Raw genomic sequence first — 19,651 nt, forward strand, 5'->3', positions numbered from 1 at the left:
TCGATGACTGCACTCGGATGACCTGAGTATATTTTTTGAAACATAAAAGTGATGTCTGTACAGTTTTTCCCCTTTTCCATCAGATGGTGCTCACACAGTTTGGAATCTCTGTAAAAGTTGTTTGCTCTAATAATGGGGGTGAGTATTTCAAAAAGGAATTGACTGGCTTTATGCATTTGGCTGGTATTCTACATCAAACATCTTGCTCTTATTCCCCTCAGCAAAATGGGGTTGCAGAACGAAAAAATAGACATCTTTTGGAGGTCACTCAGTCTTTATTAATTGGTGGTCATGTCCCATCTCACTTATGGGGCAAAACCTTGAACTCTGCTGTTTACTTGATAAATCGTACACCTTCTAGTGTTGTTCAATTTCGGAGACCCTTAGATGTGCTTTCTGATCACTATACGCTTCCGCCCAATGTTCATTTAGCATCCTATATCTTCGGGTGTGTGGTGTACGTTCACTTACATACACAACAACATACCAAACTTGATCCATGTGCGTTGAAGTGTGTCTTTGTTGGGTATGGCTCAACTCAGAAGGGTTATAAGTGCTATCATCCATCTTCTAAATTTTTTTTTTTGTCTCAATGGATGTCATTTTCCATGAACACGACCCTTTTTCTGAGATCATCGATTCTTCACTTCAGGGGGAGAATAGAAATGAAATGCAGAATCATGATGATATAATTGTCTTTGATTTATCGAGACCACAATCACCTAGTGATAAAAACTTAATAGAAGAAGTCTATGCAACCTCCACTGAGTGCTCAAGTGAAGGATGTGAAGATCAAGTCCATGATAGTACATTACCTCCTACAACGGATCCACTAATCCAATCTTCTCCAGAAGACCCATTAGAGGTATCACTTGACTCTATTATTGTTGATTCCAATACTCATAATGTTGGTGAGTCTAATATTCATGATGTTAATCTACATAGTCTTAATTCTGAACTAGTTCAATATCATCTTCCACCTCGATCTAACCATGGCCAACCACCAATTAAATATGAACCTCATCCTAAAGTTAAAGTGAAATATCCCATAAGCAATCATGTGTCATCTCACAAGTTGTCCAAGTCATATGCATCTTATGTATTCCAGTTATCATCTGTCTCTATTCCTAGTAAAATGCAAGAAACTTTAGAAAATTCTAGATGGACCAAAGCTATGGCAGAAGAAATAGCATCACTGAAAAAGAATGCCACTTGGGAACTTGTAATCTTACCAAAAGGAAAGAAGACAGTGGGGTGCAGATGAGTATTTACAATCAAGCTCAAAGCAGATGTGGCTATTGAGAGATACAAAGCTTCGGTTGGTTCGCGAAAGGGTATACACAATCTTATGGTGTAGATTATCAAGAAACTTTTGCACCGGTTGCTAAAGTCAATACTGTGAGAGTACTTTTATTATTAGCAGCTAATAAAGATTGGCCTCTTCTTCAGTTTGATGTAAAAAATGCTTTCTTACATGGAGATCTTACTGAAGAAGTATATATGGATCCTCCCCCAGGTATACCAGAATACTCAGATACAACAATGGTCTGTAAACTAAAGAAGGCATTGTATGGGTTAAAACAGTCCCCAAGAGCTTGGTTTGGCAGGTTCAACAAGTCTATGAAGAAGTTCGGTTACGAACAAAGCAACTTGGATCACACTTTGTTTTTAAACCACAGAAGAGGTAAAATTACTACTTTGATTATCTATGTTGATGATATGGTGGTGACAGGTGATGATCATGAGGAGATTTCTAGTTTACAACAGTATCTGGCTTCTGAATTTGAAATGAAACAGCTCGGAGACCTTAAATATTTCCTTGGGATTGAGGTAGCCCAATAAAAAAATGGTATTTTCTTATCCCAGCGAAAATATATTATTGATTTATTATCTGAGATGGGAATGCTCGGATGTAAGCCAGTTGATACTCACATTGAGCAGAACCACAAGTTGTTTCCGTGTTTGAATGCAACTCCAACCGATAAGGGGAGATATTAGAAGCTTATAGATAAAAATCGATCTATTTATTGCATACCATGCGGATATTGCATGTATCACGATTAGTGTCGTGAGTCAATTCATGCATGACCCATGTAAACCTCATATGGATGTTGTAGAAGCGATATTGAGATATTTGAAATCTACTCCGTAAAAAGGCTTATTGTTCTCGAATCATGATCACCTAAAAGTAGAAGGCTACACTTATGCAGATTGGGCAGGTTCAGCCGACAACAGAAGGTCTACCTCAGGATACTTCACTTTTGTAGGTGGAAACCTTGTGACTTGGAAAAGTAAAAAACAGCCAGTAGTATTGAGATCAAGTGCTGAAGCTGAATATAGAGGTATGACATATGGGGTATATGAGTTGCTGTGGTTGAGAAATTTGTTGGAGGACTTAGGTTTTAAACCAAAAGTGAAATGAATCTGTATTGTGACAATACGTCAGCTATAGAGATAGCTCATAATCCTATTCAACATGATCGGGTGAAGCATGTGGAGATTGATAGACATTTTATCAAAGAGAAACTTGAAGCTGGAATTATTACTTTTCCATTTGTAAAATTTGAAGACCAACTAGCTGATGTCTTTACTAAAGCAGTGGCTAGCAAGGTGTTTGTTGACTCTCTTGTCAAGTTGGGCATGTGCGATATCCACACACCAACTTGAGGGAGGGTGTTGGAATATTTGTTACTTTATTTAGTATTAGTAAGTGTATTTTCCTTTCCTAGATATGTGGATCTAGGAGATCTTCTGTATTCATGGAGCTCCTTCTTGTATATATATCTCCTGGTTATATCAATAAAGACTATCATAAATATTCACTAAACATCTTTGACATCAATAACATTACAATATAGCCACTAGCCATAGCCCAGAGCATAGGGAAAATGTAAAATGTTGTATTGTTTGAATTGTCACTATACAATTTTCCAGAAGATAATAAAATTAAGGGCTAGTTAGCTTTTGGGCTACTTTTTAATTAGATAATTTGGCAGTTGGTTACCAATTGATCGTTTATTTGCATTTAGACCAAAACTGGCGATTACCCATCCATATTTTATATATTGACACATTTACCCTTAAGACCAAACTCTAATTTACAGTTAAAGTTTGGGGCCAAACCTGAGATAAGACTTTGGCATTTAATAAAAGGCCTAAATTTGTTATAATTCCGATTGTATGCTCTAATTATGATGCATCTTTCATGTAATTGATAATTGACCCTAAATACAATAACCAACTCTAAATTGATATAAAATTAGCTGCTAATTGGGGTGTACAATTTTATATTTTTGGTACCATTAAACAATAATTTTAGAGTGTTAATATTCTCTCATTGTTACGTCTATAAATTTATCCTTAAAAAATTATATTATCTATTCTACTCCTCTATTCTTCCACTTCTCCTATTAGCATAAGTTCACCACCGCCTCTTTGAAAGTTAAAACTCTCTAATTTGATAAACTGGCCACTCAAATATTCACTCGATCTCTTTTACAAACATTTATTATATTCTACCTAATGATAACAATTGAATCAACAATAGATTGTTCAATCCCATGACTAACACTGGTAATAAATCGTACGAAGTGTTCTACAATCGGTCATTTTTATATAGATGTAAGAATCTTGTTCAAATTTAGGCTTGAGATAGTCCAATTTGAACAATATTTTACAATTATTTTAGTATAAAAGCTAATGAAAAGCAAACACTTTCTAACCTCTAAGTATAGCAATTGAATTATGACAATCCCAAATTTGTTCATAATAATATTCGTAAAGTTTCGTTTTGCTCCTACTACAAAAAAATTTGTGTAATGATCGAGACTATTTAATTCGTACAATTATACAAAAATTAATAATATACATTTTGTTTTGTTTCAACCCATCACTTTTTGGGTTAGGATTATTTAGCGTGTGTATGTTAATTATTATTATTATTTTTTTTTTGTAACTTGGCTTAGATGCATGATGTAAGTTGGTTAAGTTGTGGTCACAAAAAGATATATATAACCATTGAATCAAATCTTAGATTTTGTGTGTTTGACTATTATTTAGAATTTTTAGTATTTGGTCATACTATTAATAGTAATATTTGCGTTTGGTTCACAAGTCAGTCACATGTATGGTATGTGCATGGCATTTTAGCTATTTTTAGAAAATTATAGATAAAATAAGACGGTCAACTCAAAGTCAACACAAACCGTCAATTTTGGCCCAAACACAAATAAACGATCAATTGGTGACCAACTGTAAATTATCCAATTAAAAAGTGGCCCAAAAACTAAATAGCCCTAAAATTAATAACTCGAGATACATTATTTTCAACATAATGAGTCTAATTGACTTTTAAAAAGTGGCCCAAAAACTAAATAGCCCTAAAATTAATAACTCGAGATACATTATTTTCAACATAATGAGTCTAATTGACCATAAAAGTAGTATGTGGCTATGTGCATCCGTTTACAGCAGTCGAGCCGGATTGCAGGATCATTTACGAGAATTGAGATGTACAAGAAAAGGCATATAGACTTTACGTAGCAAAAAAAAAGCCGACACAATTTGATGACCAATGCTACAAGAGGTATGGGTCAATCACTCAATCCCAGTAAAGCTGCAAACGCAAATTAACTAGTTAATAACTCTTTAGAACTCCGTACAAGGAAAAACCTTCTTTGTAGTTTCTGCAAGTACAGTCTACAATTCCACTACTCCAGTTGGGCCCGTGGACACAACTTTGTCAGATTTCAGCATAGAGTTTTCTTCCATTAAACTTAAATTATCTGAGGTTAGAGTTTTGGAATGTTGGATCAGTACTTAATCCCTCCTCTACAAAAAGAGATCATCATAATATGTAAACAATTCAAATTCAATCATCGATATTAAAAGGGATTAAAAATATATAGTGTTTTCTCATACCTTAGGTTTTAGAACTTTTGGTTTGAGGCCCGTGAATATAGGCAGGCACCACATGGAGGTGGGAATTGGGCTTATCTAACAGGCTTGGACCGGTTGAATGTTTTTAGAACTTTTTGTGTGCCCCATGGCCAAGCTGATCTGATTTGGTGTACAACACAGTCACAAAAAATTTCGATTTTTTTTAAAAAAAAACTTAAAAAGTTTTCGAATTGCCTAGTTACCGAATTTTTAAACGAATAAACAATGAAAACAGTAAAAGTCTCTTAATTCTCAATGGTTACTGACTTTTTAGAGATTTTTTTTCGATATATAATGATGATATATAGATTTCTATACATTTATTTTAATATTTTGATATTATATATATATATATATATATATATATATATATATATATATAGGGGCTGGCTACCTTGACAGCTTAAAATGACAGCCCATCTTAACAGCTCATCACGTCCATTCGATTATACCCAATCCAATGTCCAGATCTTGCGCTAATTTCACAAAGCAAATATGAGAGGGTACAATAGTCATTTTATTTTTCTTTCACAAATTAGATTAGAAAATTGGGTAAAAACTGACGCCTCTTTCTTCTTCCTCATCCTCTTTCTCTCTCCTCACTATAGGGACACCCACCACCAAGTTTTCAGATAAACCCACCACCACGTTTTTTTCATGAAAACTCTGGCTGAAAACTTCAATGGAACCGGTTAACCCACAATCAAATCTTAAGAATCAAAAGGAAAATATAATTAAAACCCAACTCAATCAAGTTTGAAGAACTCATTTGAAAATTGATTACCTCCTGCTCAACAATAGAATCAAACAGATACAAAAACTCACCAAGATTCTCAACTCAACCATATCTTTAATTCCTTCCAATGGTTTACATAAAAAAATGTGTCATAACTATATAAGGTATTTCTTTATCAATGATTCAATGGAGGTCAAAGAATTCACTTCAACGGATAACCGGATAACCCACTTCATATTTATGAGGATAACTCCAAGTAAATTAAACCCATCTCCAAATTGAAGAATTATACACAAATCAATACCCAACTATGAAGTTTTGTGCAGAGATGACTTTTGTTAGGAGGAAGAAGAATGGGGTCGTGGTTTTTTTGTGGATCTATTTTTTTTTTGTGAATAGAAAGTCAAATGACCATTGTACCCTCTTTATTTGGGGTATGAACAATGTTCAAATGCCGATATAAAGCTTATGAGCGATCGTTGTTCATATGAACATTTATTGTTCATACCTATTTGGGGTATGAACAATCAATGTTCATACCTCACTATATAAGCTGTGTACAACACTATATAACTGAGAAAGTTTATCACCGATGAGCCCCCATTGAATTTACCTTTTCGATCAGTCAAAAACCGTGTTCAATCAGTTGAAGTCAACAAAGTCAATCAAAGTCAATCATACTGCCGTATAAAACCGTTATGGTTATATCTAATACTGTTATTTTATTTTTATTAATGTATACATAACAAGTATACAGGTGAAGTTGGAAGTTAAGCTTGCTGCAGGGTTTGATCCCAGGAAGATAACAATTGAAGAAGCAAAAAACTCCAACACTCGTTGGATTGTTTTGGATAGGTGATTTAAAACTTTATTCAAATTGAAGAAGCACAAAAGTCCAATACTCGTTGAATTGTTTTGGATAGGTGATTTAAAACTTTATTTCATATTGCAGATTTTTTTGTAATGGTTTAGACTTTAGAGTAGTGTTGCTTAAAACCTCACACCTCTCCTACTCTGTTTCCAAGTGGGACACTTGGTCAGGCTTAATATATGTATTTCAGGCTCCCTCTTGACTAATTTCTAGACCCAAAATCAGCCTGAAGTGCTGGCTCTGGCCGAGAGCTTTCAAAATGTCCCTCAAATTGCCCACAAACTGTCATGATTAATATCCCTAAAGGTTAGCCCTCAAACTTTTCAGGGGCTTGGGATTGTTTAGAGTATGAGCCTGCTACACAGTCCTCATTGAGCCCTGACATGAACAAGCAAAGCAACGGTATAAAGCACTTAATAGATTGCTTATAGTTTTTTGCGTTTTAAAATGTCGACCTGTAGAGTTATGTTTCCAATATATTTTGTGATTTTGAATGCTTATTCGCTTGGATTTTGCTGCTGACAACTTACAAGTCTGGCCTGATCCACCCATGCAGAGGAGGGTGGGGCAGGTTGCCTGGGTTTAGCCTATTTTACACTACTACTAAAGCCATCATATTGAGCAAACCTTATGTCTTTTTCCTTTTCATTTTTGCTGATTATGGGCATGTAATCCATATAGCAGTTAAAACCAAGAGTTTAAATTCTACATCTAGAGTTGACAATAAAGCTTTGATGTAGAAGTCCATGGACATAGGCTAAACATTCGTGGGTCAGAAAACAGAGCATCTCACATGGAAAGGAACTGGCTCAATTTGTTTTGATCAATGACGGAAAAATGGGCATTGAGACGTAATTATAACACTGCTAGTTTCTTTGCTTTTAGTCAAGTCCGCTTAATGTGTCTTACCTCAGAATAAAATGGTAGCAAGAATTTATGTATAAGGAGTTAGTTTATGGTACTTTGGATATTACTAAATTGTCATACTTATAAATGAAAGTGTAAAATACACTATGAGGAGCTATCGTATGGTTTGGTTTCATTTAAGCAGTCTCCTTGGATATCTGAATAGTTAGTTTCAAAACTTCTCTGATTAGTGTGTTTCATATGTCAGCCACTTAAAGAAACATAAAGCCTTTATATATGAGCACACAGCTTATATAGTGAGGTATGAACATTGATTGTTCATACCCCAAATAGTATGAAACAATGAATGTTCATATGAACAACGAATCGTTCATAGCTCATATTAGGGGTATGAACATTGTTTATACCTCAAATAAGAGAGGGTACAATGGTCATTTGACTTTCTATTCACAAAAAAAAAAATAGATCCACAAAAAAACCACGACCCCATTCTTCTTCCTCCTAACAAAAGTCATCTCTGCACAAAACTTCATAGTTGGGTATTGATTTGTGTATAATTCTTCAATTTGGAGATGAGTTTAATTTACCTTGGAGTTATCCTCATAAATATGAAGTGGGTTATCCGGTTATCTGTTGAAGTGAATTCTTTAACTTCCATTGAATCATTGATAAAGAAATACCTTATATAGTTATGACACATTTTTTATGTAAACCATTGGAAGGAATTAAAGATATGGTTGAGTTGAGAATCTTGGTGAGTTTTGTATCTGTTTGATTCTATTGTTGAAAGCGAGGTAATCAATTTTCAAATGAGTTCTTCAAACTTGATTGAGTTGGGTTTTAATTATATTTTTTTTTTTGATTCTTAAGATTTGATTGTGGGTTAACCGGTTCCATTGAGTTTCCAAGCGAGTTTTCATGAAAAAAACGTGGTGGTGGGTTTCTCTCAAAACTTGGTGGTGGGTGTCCCTATAGCGAGGAGAGAGAGAAAGAGGATGAGGAAGAAGAAAAAAAGAGCGTCGGTTTTACCCAATTTTCTAATCTAATTTGTGAAAGAAAAATAAAATGACTATTGTACCCTCTCATATTTGCTTTGTGAAATTAGCGCAAGATCCGGACATTGGATTGGGTATAATCGAATGGACGGATGAGAGTGTTAAGATGGGTTTGTCATTTTAAGTCAAGGTAGCCAGCCCCATATATATATATATATATATATATATATATATATATATATATATATATATATATATATATATATATATATATATATATATATATACCAGTTAAACTAGGTACATACTATTCTAACATACTATCTTGACATACCCAGACAACCGTTAGATCTTTCAAAATCTAACGTCTAGATATGTGTTTCTAATTAACAAATCACACAATTAAACAGGAGAGACAAAATTGACATTTCGTTTTTTTCCACAAAAGAAAAACCCTTTTCTTCTTCTTCATTCACGTATAAACGAGGATGAAGTAGGCCGAATAGCCGGTATGGTTCCAGCGAGCTTCATCTGACTGTGGAACAAAATATTATTATCTCTATTGCTGAGAAATCAAAACTTGTCGCCTTTCTAAAGGAGCCACTTTTTAGGGATAGGCTTTTGCCCTCTCATCTCGGACATGTTTATAAGAAGAGTGTACTTGTAAGGACATGGTTCCACTTGTGGTACGGTGGACATCTTGGTTAAGCATTTTGGAGCTGTTCCTAGGGACAGGGAAGAATGGGAAGGAAATTAAACTATTCCAATTTTCTAACCTGTACTCTCCCTGCTTTGACTCTTAAATTCAAAAGTTGAGGACGGATACACTGGTCGATGATTCAAAAAAGAATAATGTTTGGAAGCAGCTCTTTCCAGCCAACTTAATTAAGAAAACTGTATTGATCTGTTGTATTTATAGGATTACAAGCTAAGTTGGTGGTGTTGTTACTATCGAGAAATTGTTAGTTTGCATATGTAAGTGCAAGGTGTGTATCAGTATCAACATGGAAGAGATCTAAGAAACAATCCAACCACAAAAAAGAACCTAATCCATGGCAGTTCGAATTTACATGTTACCAGTTAGAGCTCCTTAAATTAATATACCTTCTGAATTAAAGAAAGAGTTAGTTTTTAACTTTCATATGCTCTTGAGCTGTTTGCGTTTTTACTTCCTGTCTTGGTATCCACCTGTCATTTGTATCATGCCTTTTTACTCATGACATAACCTCATATCTTGTTAGCACTTAGCATACAAAGAAGCAGATTTTAAATTTTGGTCAATGAATATTTTATACGATGCTTAATCAAAATATGATCAGTCATTAACTCATAATACCATGCTCTACCATTTTTTTTTTTCCCTAGTATAATGATAACAACGGAATTCTTTTGGGCGATGTCGAAGCAACGTGAATATCAAGTTCTGTGTTATTGTAGCTTGGTCCTCTTCTCTGGTTTCATGATGACAACCATACTATGATATTAGAGTTGTGACACTAGAACTTGCTCTCAAGCTTGATACAAGACACCTTGATTACCTTCCAAGATACCAACACTCCAACAACAGATGCTATATTTTGAGGTTATGAAGATATTTGTTCCCCTGGCTCATGCTGTAAGCACTAGTGCTGTTACGCAAGAGCTGGAGGACATATCCTTCCGATACTTGTTTCCCTATTCATACCTTTAATTATATCGATATTTGGATGAGAAGCCATCAAACAGGAAGTAAACCCTTCGTAGATATGTACAAAGAGCAATTGCTTCAACATTTAAAAATTGATCCCTTGTTAAGAGACATGGTGGGGTGGGTGAAATCTCAATCTAAGGTTGTTATAAAAGTCGTTTCAGCACCATGAAGAAACTTCTGAAGGATAATCATAATGATAATCGTTTCTTCATTTTTTTAATGGGTAACTGGTTCAAGCATAATCATCCCCAAATGCATCAAGAATGACAATAGAAAATGTAAAAAACTTTAAATAAGAAATTAACTTTTACAATTGAAAAACATCTTTTACAAAAAAAAACGGTTAAAAAATTGAAAATTCGACCCTCCTTCAATGGGATTCTCCACAAAATAGAAGCATCAATTCTAATCTTCATCTCCTCCATGTAAAACTTCTGAGGGAGGAAGGGATACGCGCTCATCTTCAATATGGATTCTTCTTACAACGATTGCCTGAAACAAAACTAGTAGAAATTGAAAAAAGCAAATCGTTTTTTGCTCATTTTATTTTTTGGTATAGTGACGACTGACGACTTGAGAATTTTTCAGCAATGAGCGCAAACGTGAATGAAGAGAAGAAAAGGTTTATGAGAAAAACGTAAATGTCATTTTTGCCCTCTTTTTTTTTAATCTTTGTTTGGTTTTTTAGATGCATATCTAGACGTTAGATTTTAGAAGATCTAACGGTTGTCTAGGTATGTCAAGATAGTATGTTAGAATAGTATGTCGACGTAGCGCCCATATATATATATATATATATATATATATATATATATATATATATATATATATATATATAACGCGTCGACATACTATTCTAACATACTATCTTGACATATCCAACCGACTCTCAGATCAAACAAAATCTAATGGCCAGATCTATTTCTAGAAAACCAAACAAATAAAAGAAAATGGGCCACAAATAATAGGGGCAAAAATATCATTTTCTTTTAGAAAAAAAGAAAACCCCTTTCTTCTTCTTCATTCACGTTGCTTTTTCACAAAAAACAATGGGTCTTCTTCTTCAAAACTTACAACGGTTCATTGACACCCTAGTTGACTTAGAAGCATATTTATCATTATCATGATCAGCCTATGGTCTCTATGAGGATCCTTTGATATTTTGTATAAGTGCAGTAGTATGTTGTGCTGCAGCATATCACTTTTTCATTTCTTAGAGTGCCCAAACATTTTGTTGATTCTTTTAGGGCGATATACGGTTAAAAATGAAACCAGATACTTGGAGCTAATGTGTGGTTGCGACCAGACTATATGTTGGTTTTTGTAAAGACAGATTTGCCTAATGGCTATTTCAATGTCAGATCTTAATATCTTAATACTGTTCTAGCTACTTGAATATCTGGTATTGGCTATCTTGCTTTTAGTTGAAAATATCAAAATACGATATGTATATCGGCATTGTTTAATCACCGTCTTGCCTACTGCCTATAGATCCAACTTATGGTTACGTTTTGTATTAAAAACAAAACATTCTATTAGAAACAAAGTTTGAAATTGCTAGGGCGACGAGTATCATTGAAGACTTGAAGTGTATTATATGATGGTAGGAACTTCAGAGCTTCTTTCTTATCACGAATTCCATCTTCTGAGCTCCAGTATCAAAGTTTTTACAAAGCAAATATTGTGATATTCAGGGTTGGACTAATTTTGTGTGTTTAAACTTAAGTTTGGAATTACAGATGGGTGCTCGGTCGGGCCACTCACCCAACCCATAATGTGGAATAACAAGACCAAAAGAATTTTCTCTCGGTTGTCATGCACGAGTCCATGACCCATTCACCTGGCTAATAAACTCTGACATCTTTTCCAGTGAATTACCTAAAAGTGGAGGGAAATGGGAAAAAGCAGTGGTTTTGAAGCAGTGGTTATGATAATTATAATATGCTTCTAAGTCAACTAGGGTGTCAATGAACCGTTGTAAGTTTTGAAGAAGAAGACCCATTGGTTTTTGTGAAAAACGCAACGTGAATGAAGAAGAAGAAAGGGTTTTTCTTTTTTTTTAAAAGAAAATGACATTTTTGCCCCCATTATTTGTGGCCCATTTTCTTTTATTTACTTGGTTTTCTAGAAGTAGATCTGGCCATTAGATTTTGTTTGATATGAGGGTCGGCTGAGTATGTCAAGATAGTATGTTAGAATAGTATGTCGACATGATGCACAATCACACACTGCATACTATTTTATGTTTTAATTATTTATGGTTTTTCTGATTTTTTCTGAATTTTTTTACGAATTTGTACGAATTAAAGATTTCATCTTTGTCGAATTCAGAATTCGTGACTATGGTATACAGTCTATAGTTATTATTCATAATAGCATTATTTCATAGTCACTTCATTGTACATACATAGTTACCAATAATTCCAAATAGATATATAAAACGGGACTAGGTGATAAGTGCTCAAAAAGTGCAATTTAACCCTCGATTATGCCTCTTGTTTAGCCACCTTAGTGGACTAATAGTGTTTGTAAGTTATGTTTTAAGATTCTACAGGTGAAAGAGAGAGTTTTGTAGAATATTAGAGAAAAAGGGCTAAAATGGAGCAATTCGGAGCATTAAAGATCACATGGGAAGCCTGTGGACAATTATGGAGAAGACCAAGGAATTGAAGCTATTAAAGATGCAACTTGGACCTATTTTAAAGCCTATTTGGAAGCCCAAGGCCAAAGGATTCGTTGCTTGGACCAAAGCCCGCAAAAGAGGATAAAAGGATAGAGCAGAAGAGACAAAATAGACTTCGTGTCTGGGACGCATTGCTCGTGTCTGAGACACATGGATCATGCGTCCAGATGCATGAAACGACACTGTAGCCAATTCTTTCTCAGTTTTAGAGATGAAGTTGGACTCTGAAAGAAGTTTATTTGTATTAGGAAACAAATGGCGGTTTGGAATGCTTCTAGAACTCATTGTAACCCCTATAAATAGAGGACCTAAGTGCCTTATGTAATTGACCAATTCACTTATATACTCTTGTCTCCAGAACTTGAGGTAGAGAGAGATTAATAATAAAAGATTCGGTTTTAATTAGCCGAGTTTTAATAAGTTAGTCTTTCTAGTCTTATGTTCTTCGACTTTTCTTCTTCTCGTTCTTCGTGTTCTTCCTTCTTTATGGAAGGCTAATCTTCTCCTTCAAGGGAGGAGATGAATCCGATCTTAAGGTTTAATGATTCTTCTAGTTCATGGTGTTCTTCAATCCCAAAGTTAGTTCTTTATGTTTTTAGTTATTAGTTCCATTGCCCACACCAGGGGATGGAAGTATAGAATAGGGTTTATGTTTTGCAATATTAATATCACGCTTAGTGTTCTTTACTTTTCTTCTAAGTAGTATAGTTCTTTAGAGTTAGGGAAGTATTCTTTGTATTGCTTTAGAAGGGGTAGCTTTCGGGGAGTAGGCTGCTTGGGGAAGTAATCTTTGTTTACCTTAAGTAGTGATTCATCAACGAATAGTCCCTATTAGGAAGTACTTTCGATGTTGCTCTCGTAATACATTGAATGGTTGCTTTGAGCTTATATAAAAGGAAAAAAGATATTAATAGCATAAATATAGGAACAACCTTAAGTAAAGTTAATTCTAACGATGTTTTCGCCTAGAGGGTATCGGTGATTCGCCGATAAAGCCCAATTGTAGTATACTTGTAAGAACAACCAAGAAGGGAAGGTCATAGATTAAAAGTATTGGTGGATTCTAATCTCTTGAATTCCCTCTTATAAATTCCCAATAGTTTAGTTAATTTAGTTTAGTTTAGCATTAGAATCTAAAATCTCTACAATTATAGTTTTAATCCCTTAAACCCCTTTTCCAAATTCGTCCTTCACATAACGCATTAATTTAAAAGTGGAACGATACCCTACTCATCCTTTTACTTATTGAGGGATAATTAGGTTTTTATTGAGGAGAATTAGGTTTTGATACGCTTTCTATTTTGTTCAACCACCTTCATCCATCTACATCATCTATTTATATTATCCATATACCATCTCATCTACACAAAAAAGAGGCAGGTCAAATCAAACGCCGCCGTTTTTAAGTTGTTTTTATGTTTAATGTTTTCTTTTCAAGAGAAGTTTGGATCTTGAGGTAATTTTAACCGCATCATCCATCCTTTTGGTAGTTAAGCTTCTCTGAGATCTCGAAGACAATATCTACCATCCAGGTTAGTCGAATCTTCATTCTTTTTAGGGTTATATTGACATACCCCCCACCAGTAGTTGTTGACTGGTCAAAGATCATGAATTGTCCTAAATACCCTTTTTCTATGGAAATTACGAAATTAGGCATTGACACTGTTTAAAGCCCACGACTCAAAGCCCAAAATCGATATTAGACACTGTTCAGATCTGGTTTCTCTGATTAGCGCCTAAACAAACCAATTACTTACTAATCGGATCTGGTTTCTCTGATTAGCGCCTAAACAAACCAATTACTTATTAATCGAAAAATTAATAAATAAATAAAATAAAAGTTTAATCACAAACTAGAGCTATACCCCTGCCTGTCTCTATAATATCACGACTGAAGAAACATGGAAACCTCTAGTATGACCACCTTCAAGACCCCCGATCCTCCACACATACCCGCCCCTCAAACAACACTTGCTTGAGACACTCTAAAGCATGAAGAAAAAAGTAAAAACCCCACACACTCTAAAAAAACATCTTATTTGTTTCTTCTTCTACTTCCAAACTTAGTTGAGAGAGAGAGAGAGAGGAGAGAAATGAGCTTTGAGCTAGTTTAGAGTGAACTGTTCACTTGCAAATGCTATCATGGCATTTGGTTTCAGAACTGATGGTTTACTTATTAGAGTGTTTCTTGTTGCTGTTATGCTTCTTCTCACTTCTTTGAGCTTCATTGCAGCTGATACTGATGACGATGACGGTGAGATTGATTTCTTTTACTTCTTCTTCTTCTTATGTTGTCCCAGTGTGTTTTTCATCAAAACAAGAGTGCAACTTTTCTTCTTCTGAAACTTTCTTTTTTCAGCTCAATTTGACCCAATCTTATGTCATTTTCACTGTTGAATTGTTAAGTCCCATGAGCCAAGTCATCCCAAACAGTTCCTTCATACCTTCAGCAGATGTCATCAAGAAAAGGTGTCAGTATAAGCACTTCTTCAGTAAACAATTGGGGAACACATATCCGTAGTAACTCAAATCAAGAGTTCACAATCAGAAACAAACCAACAAGGAAAATGAGGGTAACGAATACTTACGAACTCCCATCAGGGAAAATGTAGCTGACCCATCTAAGGAACTCCTCAATCCTATCAAGCTCTTCAATGACAGACTCGGGGGTGGAAATGTCAAAATGATTATCCGGTATCGCGGGGTAATGTTTCTGATACGGTAAATAAAAAGGAGCAATAGGAGGATCTCTCCCTTCTTCAAGTTCATCAAGAACAACATCCCAATCATCAGCATCAGCCCAAACAGGATCCCAACCAGGTTTCTTCATATCTAAAGGTGCATCAGCCCAAAGTTCTTGTAAATCTTGTTCAGTCCATTTCTCTGGGTCTTTTGGGAAATCAAATAAGTCTTCATGGAACTGAAACTCTTTCTCTTCTTTTTATCTTTTCTTTTGCATTTCTTTGCTGTTGAGTACTTCATCGAAGAGTTTAATGTTGTATTCTGGCGTGTTTGTATCTATTGTTCTAACCTCAGAGAAACCAGATTTGAACAGTGTCTAATATCGATTTTGGGCTTTGAGTCGTGGGCTTTAAACAGTGTTAATGGCTAATTTCGTAATTTCTACGTAAAAAGGGTATTTAGGACAATTAAGGATCCTTGACCAATCAACCGACGGAAACCGTTGGTTGACTCCTATTGACCGTCAAGTTGGGGAAATCCTAATTTCAATTATTATGGGGGTAATCCTAATTGCAACTACATCGTGGGGGTATGTCAATATAACCCTTCTTTTTATTTCATTATTAAGATATAGTTGATCATAGTTTAGTTTTATTCATCTTTCAAGATAATCAGATTTAAGACCTTTTCAACAATTGAAGTTGTAAGCAACACAAATAACATTAAACTCTAGTGTTTTGCCTAAATTCTTGACAAATGGACTATCGCCCTGCGTGTAGGATTCTTAAGCAATCCAAGTGATTCACCATAACCCTAAAAAAAATTTTGGATTAATGGGCTTAGATACTAACTATAAGCCCAACTCACCAAGGAAAGTAGTTTTACATTTTAAGATAATTTAATAATAGTTGCATATTATTCAAGATTGTAGGATAGTTTTTTAGGCCATTTTCGCGATAAAGATTTTCTAAAGTGTATGCCCTTGGTCGTCCATATCATCGTCCTAGGTAGAACACAACAAATGGACAAGGTTCAACAACCGACTCACAAGAATACTAGACGAGATTGAAACAATGGCCACACGCAATGATGGAGTGTTTTGGACACCAATAATCCCGGCTATCCCACCCACGCAAAAAACACAACAACAGGGAAGAAGCCGAAAGTGATTTCTATTCACCAATCATTGGAGACCCACCCAAAGAATATTGTTTTTCCGAGACGAAAGCTAACCAAATTGAACTTAGAGCATCGGTAATCTCTATGCTTCCAAAGTTCAATGGTTCGCATAATGTTTAGCCTTATGTTCACATGAACAAATTTCTATCACCCTCTAACTTTCAAGAACCGAATATTAGGGATGAGAGTATCAAGTTAATTCTTTTTCCACTCTCACCGGGCGTAAAGCATCTAAATGGTTAACCGCATTTACCATCAATTCAATCAACAACCGGGAGAAGTTGAGAACAAAGTTTATGAACAAGTTCTACCCACCCCGTTAAAAATAGATGCCATCAGCAAGCCATCAAACAATTTCAAAGGGAAGGTGGATCAAGAATTTCATCAAAGCCGAGAAATTCAATAATCTGCTAGTTTCATATCCACATCATGGTTATGATAAGAGCACACCGCTCATTTTTTCTTTCGAGGACTTTCTACTATGGACAAGCAGATGATACAGTCAATGCATCAAAGTAAGTTTACATCATTGAATGGAGAGGAAGCCTACAACTTTCTCTATAATTTAGCTGAAGAAACTCAACAATGGACTACTAGCAACGAGGACGTAGTTAGAGTAGAGGGGGTGCCGAAGAAATTTGGCAACCAAATTCAAGAAGACCCAAATCAAGCGATGATATCAATTATGGCAAGCCTATCAACAAGACTTGAAACTCTGAATAAGAAGTTTGATCAATTCTCTATGAATCCTCCAAAAGCAAACAATTTCCAAGCTAAACCTCAGCCAACCAAGCCTTGTTATGCCATTTGTGAGTTATGTTCTGATGAAGGCCACACCACTGAAGAATGTTCGTACTATCTGGATACTAATGCAAAGGCATGTAGTATCAACTCTTTGGGAAGGAATAACCACCAATCAAGGACGTAATTATTAGAAGCCACAAAATACAAATCGAGGAATTTTCCTCGAGGATTCCAAAATCACCAAATCGGTTCGAATAACCAATGTCGGGTTCAAAACCGCCAAAGAACCATACGTAAATCAATAGTCATACCGGAACCAACAATACCTAACCAATACAAAGAGAGTTAGTACCGTGATCTTATGAGTGGATATATTGCCCTTTTACTCGAAAAGCAATGCAGTTATCCCACATTTGGAAGAAGCTATCATCACCATTGTCAAATGAAATGAAAACGCACAAATCAAAGAACCCGAAGTTGGAGAGTAACTTTAGTGTCATTCAAGGCTAGATAGGGCAAATCGCTGTCACCTTGACAAGAAGATCGAAAGGAGCATTACCACCCGCCGAGCCAAATCGAAAAGGAAGAGGTGTCCCGCAAGTGGATAACTCGAGATTACTCAATCGACCAAGTTAATGTTGTTACCACTCTGAGGTCGCAAGAAAGTTGATAAGAAGATTGTCTATGAACCAGAAAAAAGATTCTCATGAGCCTAAGGTAACTTATGTCCCCACCATCCCACCCAAATCTAACACTTCAAGATATATCTAGTGTTGTGCCACCCCATCAAGAAACCGCTGCAAAAGAAGTTGAAGAAACTACTATGGAAGTAAAGTAAGAAGAAGCCATCACGAAAGTGACTCCACTTGTCACTCCACTATTTGTTACCAAGTCAACCGTCCGAAAGAAGAGAACCGATATTGAAGAATCCGCCAAAGACCGCTTTCTTCAAACTAGTGAATACCGTAAACGATGACCAAGTCAAGGAGATTTGCAATGTATTTCAGAATTTGCATATTAATATCCCATTTCGACCGCCATCAAGCAAGTTCCTCGTGATGCCAAGTTCGTGAAAGATCTAGTGAAGAAGAAGACCAACATTCCAAAAGAAGCTTTTATCGCCAAAGATGTTCATCGCACCTCTACGAATCTAGCGGTTGTGGAACCGAAAGATCCTAGAAGTCCAACTATTACATGCAGAATGGAGATTCTTTGGAGGAGCAAGTTTTATTAGATTTGGGTGCCGGTGTGAATCTTCTACCATATTTCGCCTCCACGAGAAGTTAGGCTTGAAGGATCTAAAACCCAATCGATGTTACTTTACAAATGATAGATAGATCGAAAGATACCTAGAGGAATCATTGAAGACGCCATAGTCAAAATCGAAGATTTCTATTATCCCCGTTGATTTCATAAGACTTCGACACAAAACCTACATCCGGTAGGCGATACCAATCATTCTAGGCGACCATTCTTGGCCACTGCAAATGCACTCATCAACTGTCGAAACAGTAATATGACGTTATCCTTTGGTAATATGAGAGTCGAGACCAATATTTTCCATATGTTACAGCAACCACAGGAGGTGTGTGCTGTGAACGAGGTATGCATGATTGAAGCGTTAGCACAGGATTATCTGACTCATTCATTTCCTGGCGACGAGTTCTTGAAAGCTCTGATAGACTTAGATTGTGAGAAACTTAGTGTCGAGGCAATCAATGCGATTTTGATTCATCACCCGCATGGATGACAGGAAGTTCAAAGAAAAGTTTGAATCGCCTTATGCCCTCGATGGACCATCTAAAAGCTTAAGAAGGAGCCGCCCTAAGCTAGAATTGAAACCTTTGTCGCCTACACTCAAGTATGTTTTCTTGAGATTTGGGAACCTACCCAAGAGTCATTGCATCGATTTGGTGACCGAGGAGAAGGAATCCGGGTTAGTAGCACTTTTAAAGGAACACAAGTCAGCTATAGGTTGGACAATTGATGATATCAAGGGGATCACCCTATGATAATTCAACATAGATTCATTTGGAAGAGGATTCCAAGATTTCTAAGCAACCACGAGGAGGCTTAATCCGAAGATGAAGGAAGTAGTTCGAGAAGAGGTCGTCAAAGTCCTATCTACATTATCTACCCTATTTCGATAGTCAATGGGTTAGTTCGGTTCAAGTTGTCTTGGCCAAAGTCCGGAACCACGTTGATCGAGAATGAGAACAATGAGTTGATTCCAACCGAGATTCGACCGATGAAGAGTTTGCATCGA

General features: G+C 35.8%; 1 protein-coding gene across 1 annotated transcript; it reads right to left on the reverse strand.

Annotated features, from left to right (window-relative positions):
• Nucleotides 1–14,421: 14,421 nt before the first annotated feature.
• LOC147524176 (protein TIC 100-like) lies at nucleotides 14,422–15,792 on the reverse strand. The gene is made up of 2 exons (XM_086563049.1): nucleotides 15,369–15,792; nucleotides 14,422–15,224 (listed from the first exon to the last, which is right to left on the reverse strand). The coding sequence occupies exons 1-2, from the start codon at nucleotides 15,608–15,610 to the stop codon at nucleotides 15,182–15,184; spliced, it is 285 nt and encodes a 94-aa protein (XP_086419175.1). The 5' UTR covers nucleotides 15,611–15,792; the 3' UTR covers nucleotides 14,422–15,181.
• Between the last annotated feature and the right edge of the window lie 3,859 nt (nucleotides 15,793–19,651).

This window comes from Coptis chinensis, chromosome 1 (genome assembly GCF_015680905.1).
Source record: "Coptis chinensis isolate HL-2020 chromosome 1, ASM1568090v1, whole genome shotgun sequence".
Taxonomy (NCBI): Eukaryota; Viridiplantae; Streptophyta; class Magnoliopsida; order Ranunculales; family Ranunculaceae; genus Coptis; species Coptis chinensis.

Excerpts from the sequence above, each read along its gene's own strand:
- LOC147524176 (XM_086563049.1), bottom strand. The coding sequence starts at position 15,610 with ATGAAGAAACCTGGTTGGGATCCTGTTTGGGCTGATGCTGATGATTGG. Across the intron at positions 15,225-15,368 it reads ATTTTCCCTGATGGGAGTTC|GTATGAAGGAACTGTTTGGG; the intron begins GTAAGTATTCGT and ends CATCTGCTGAAG.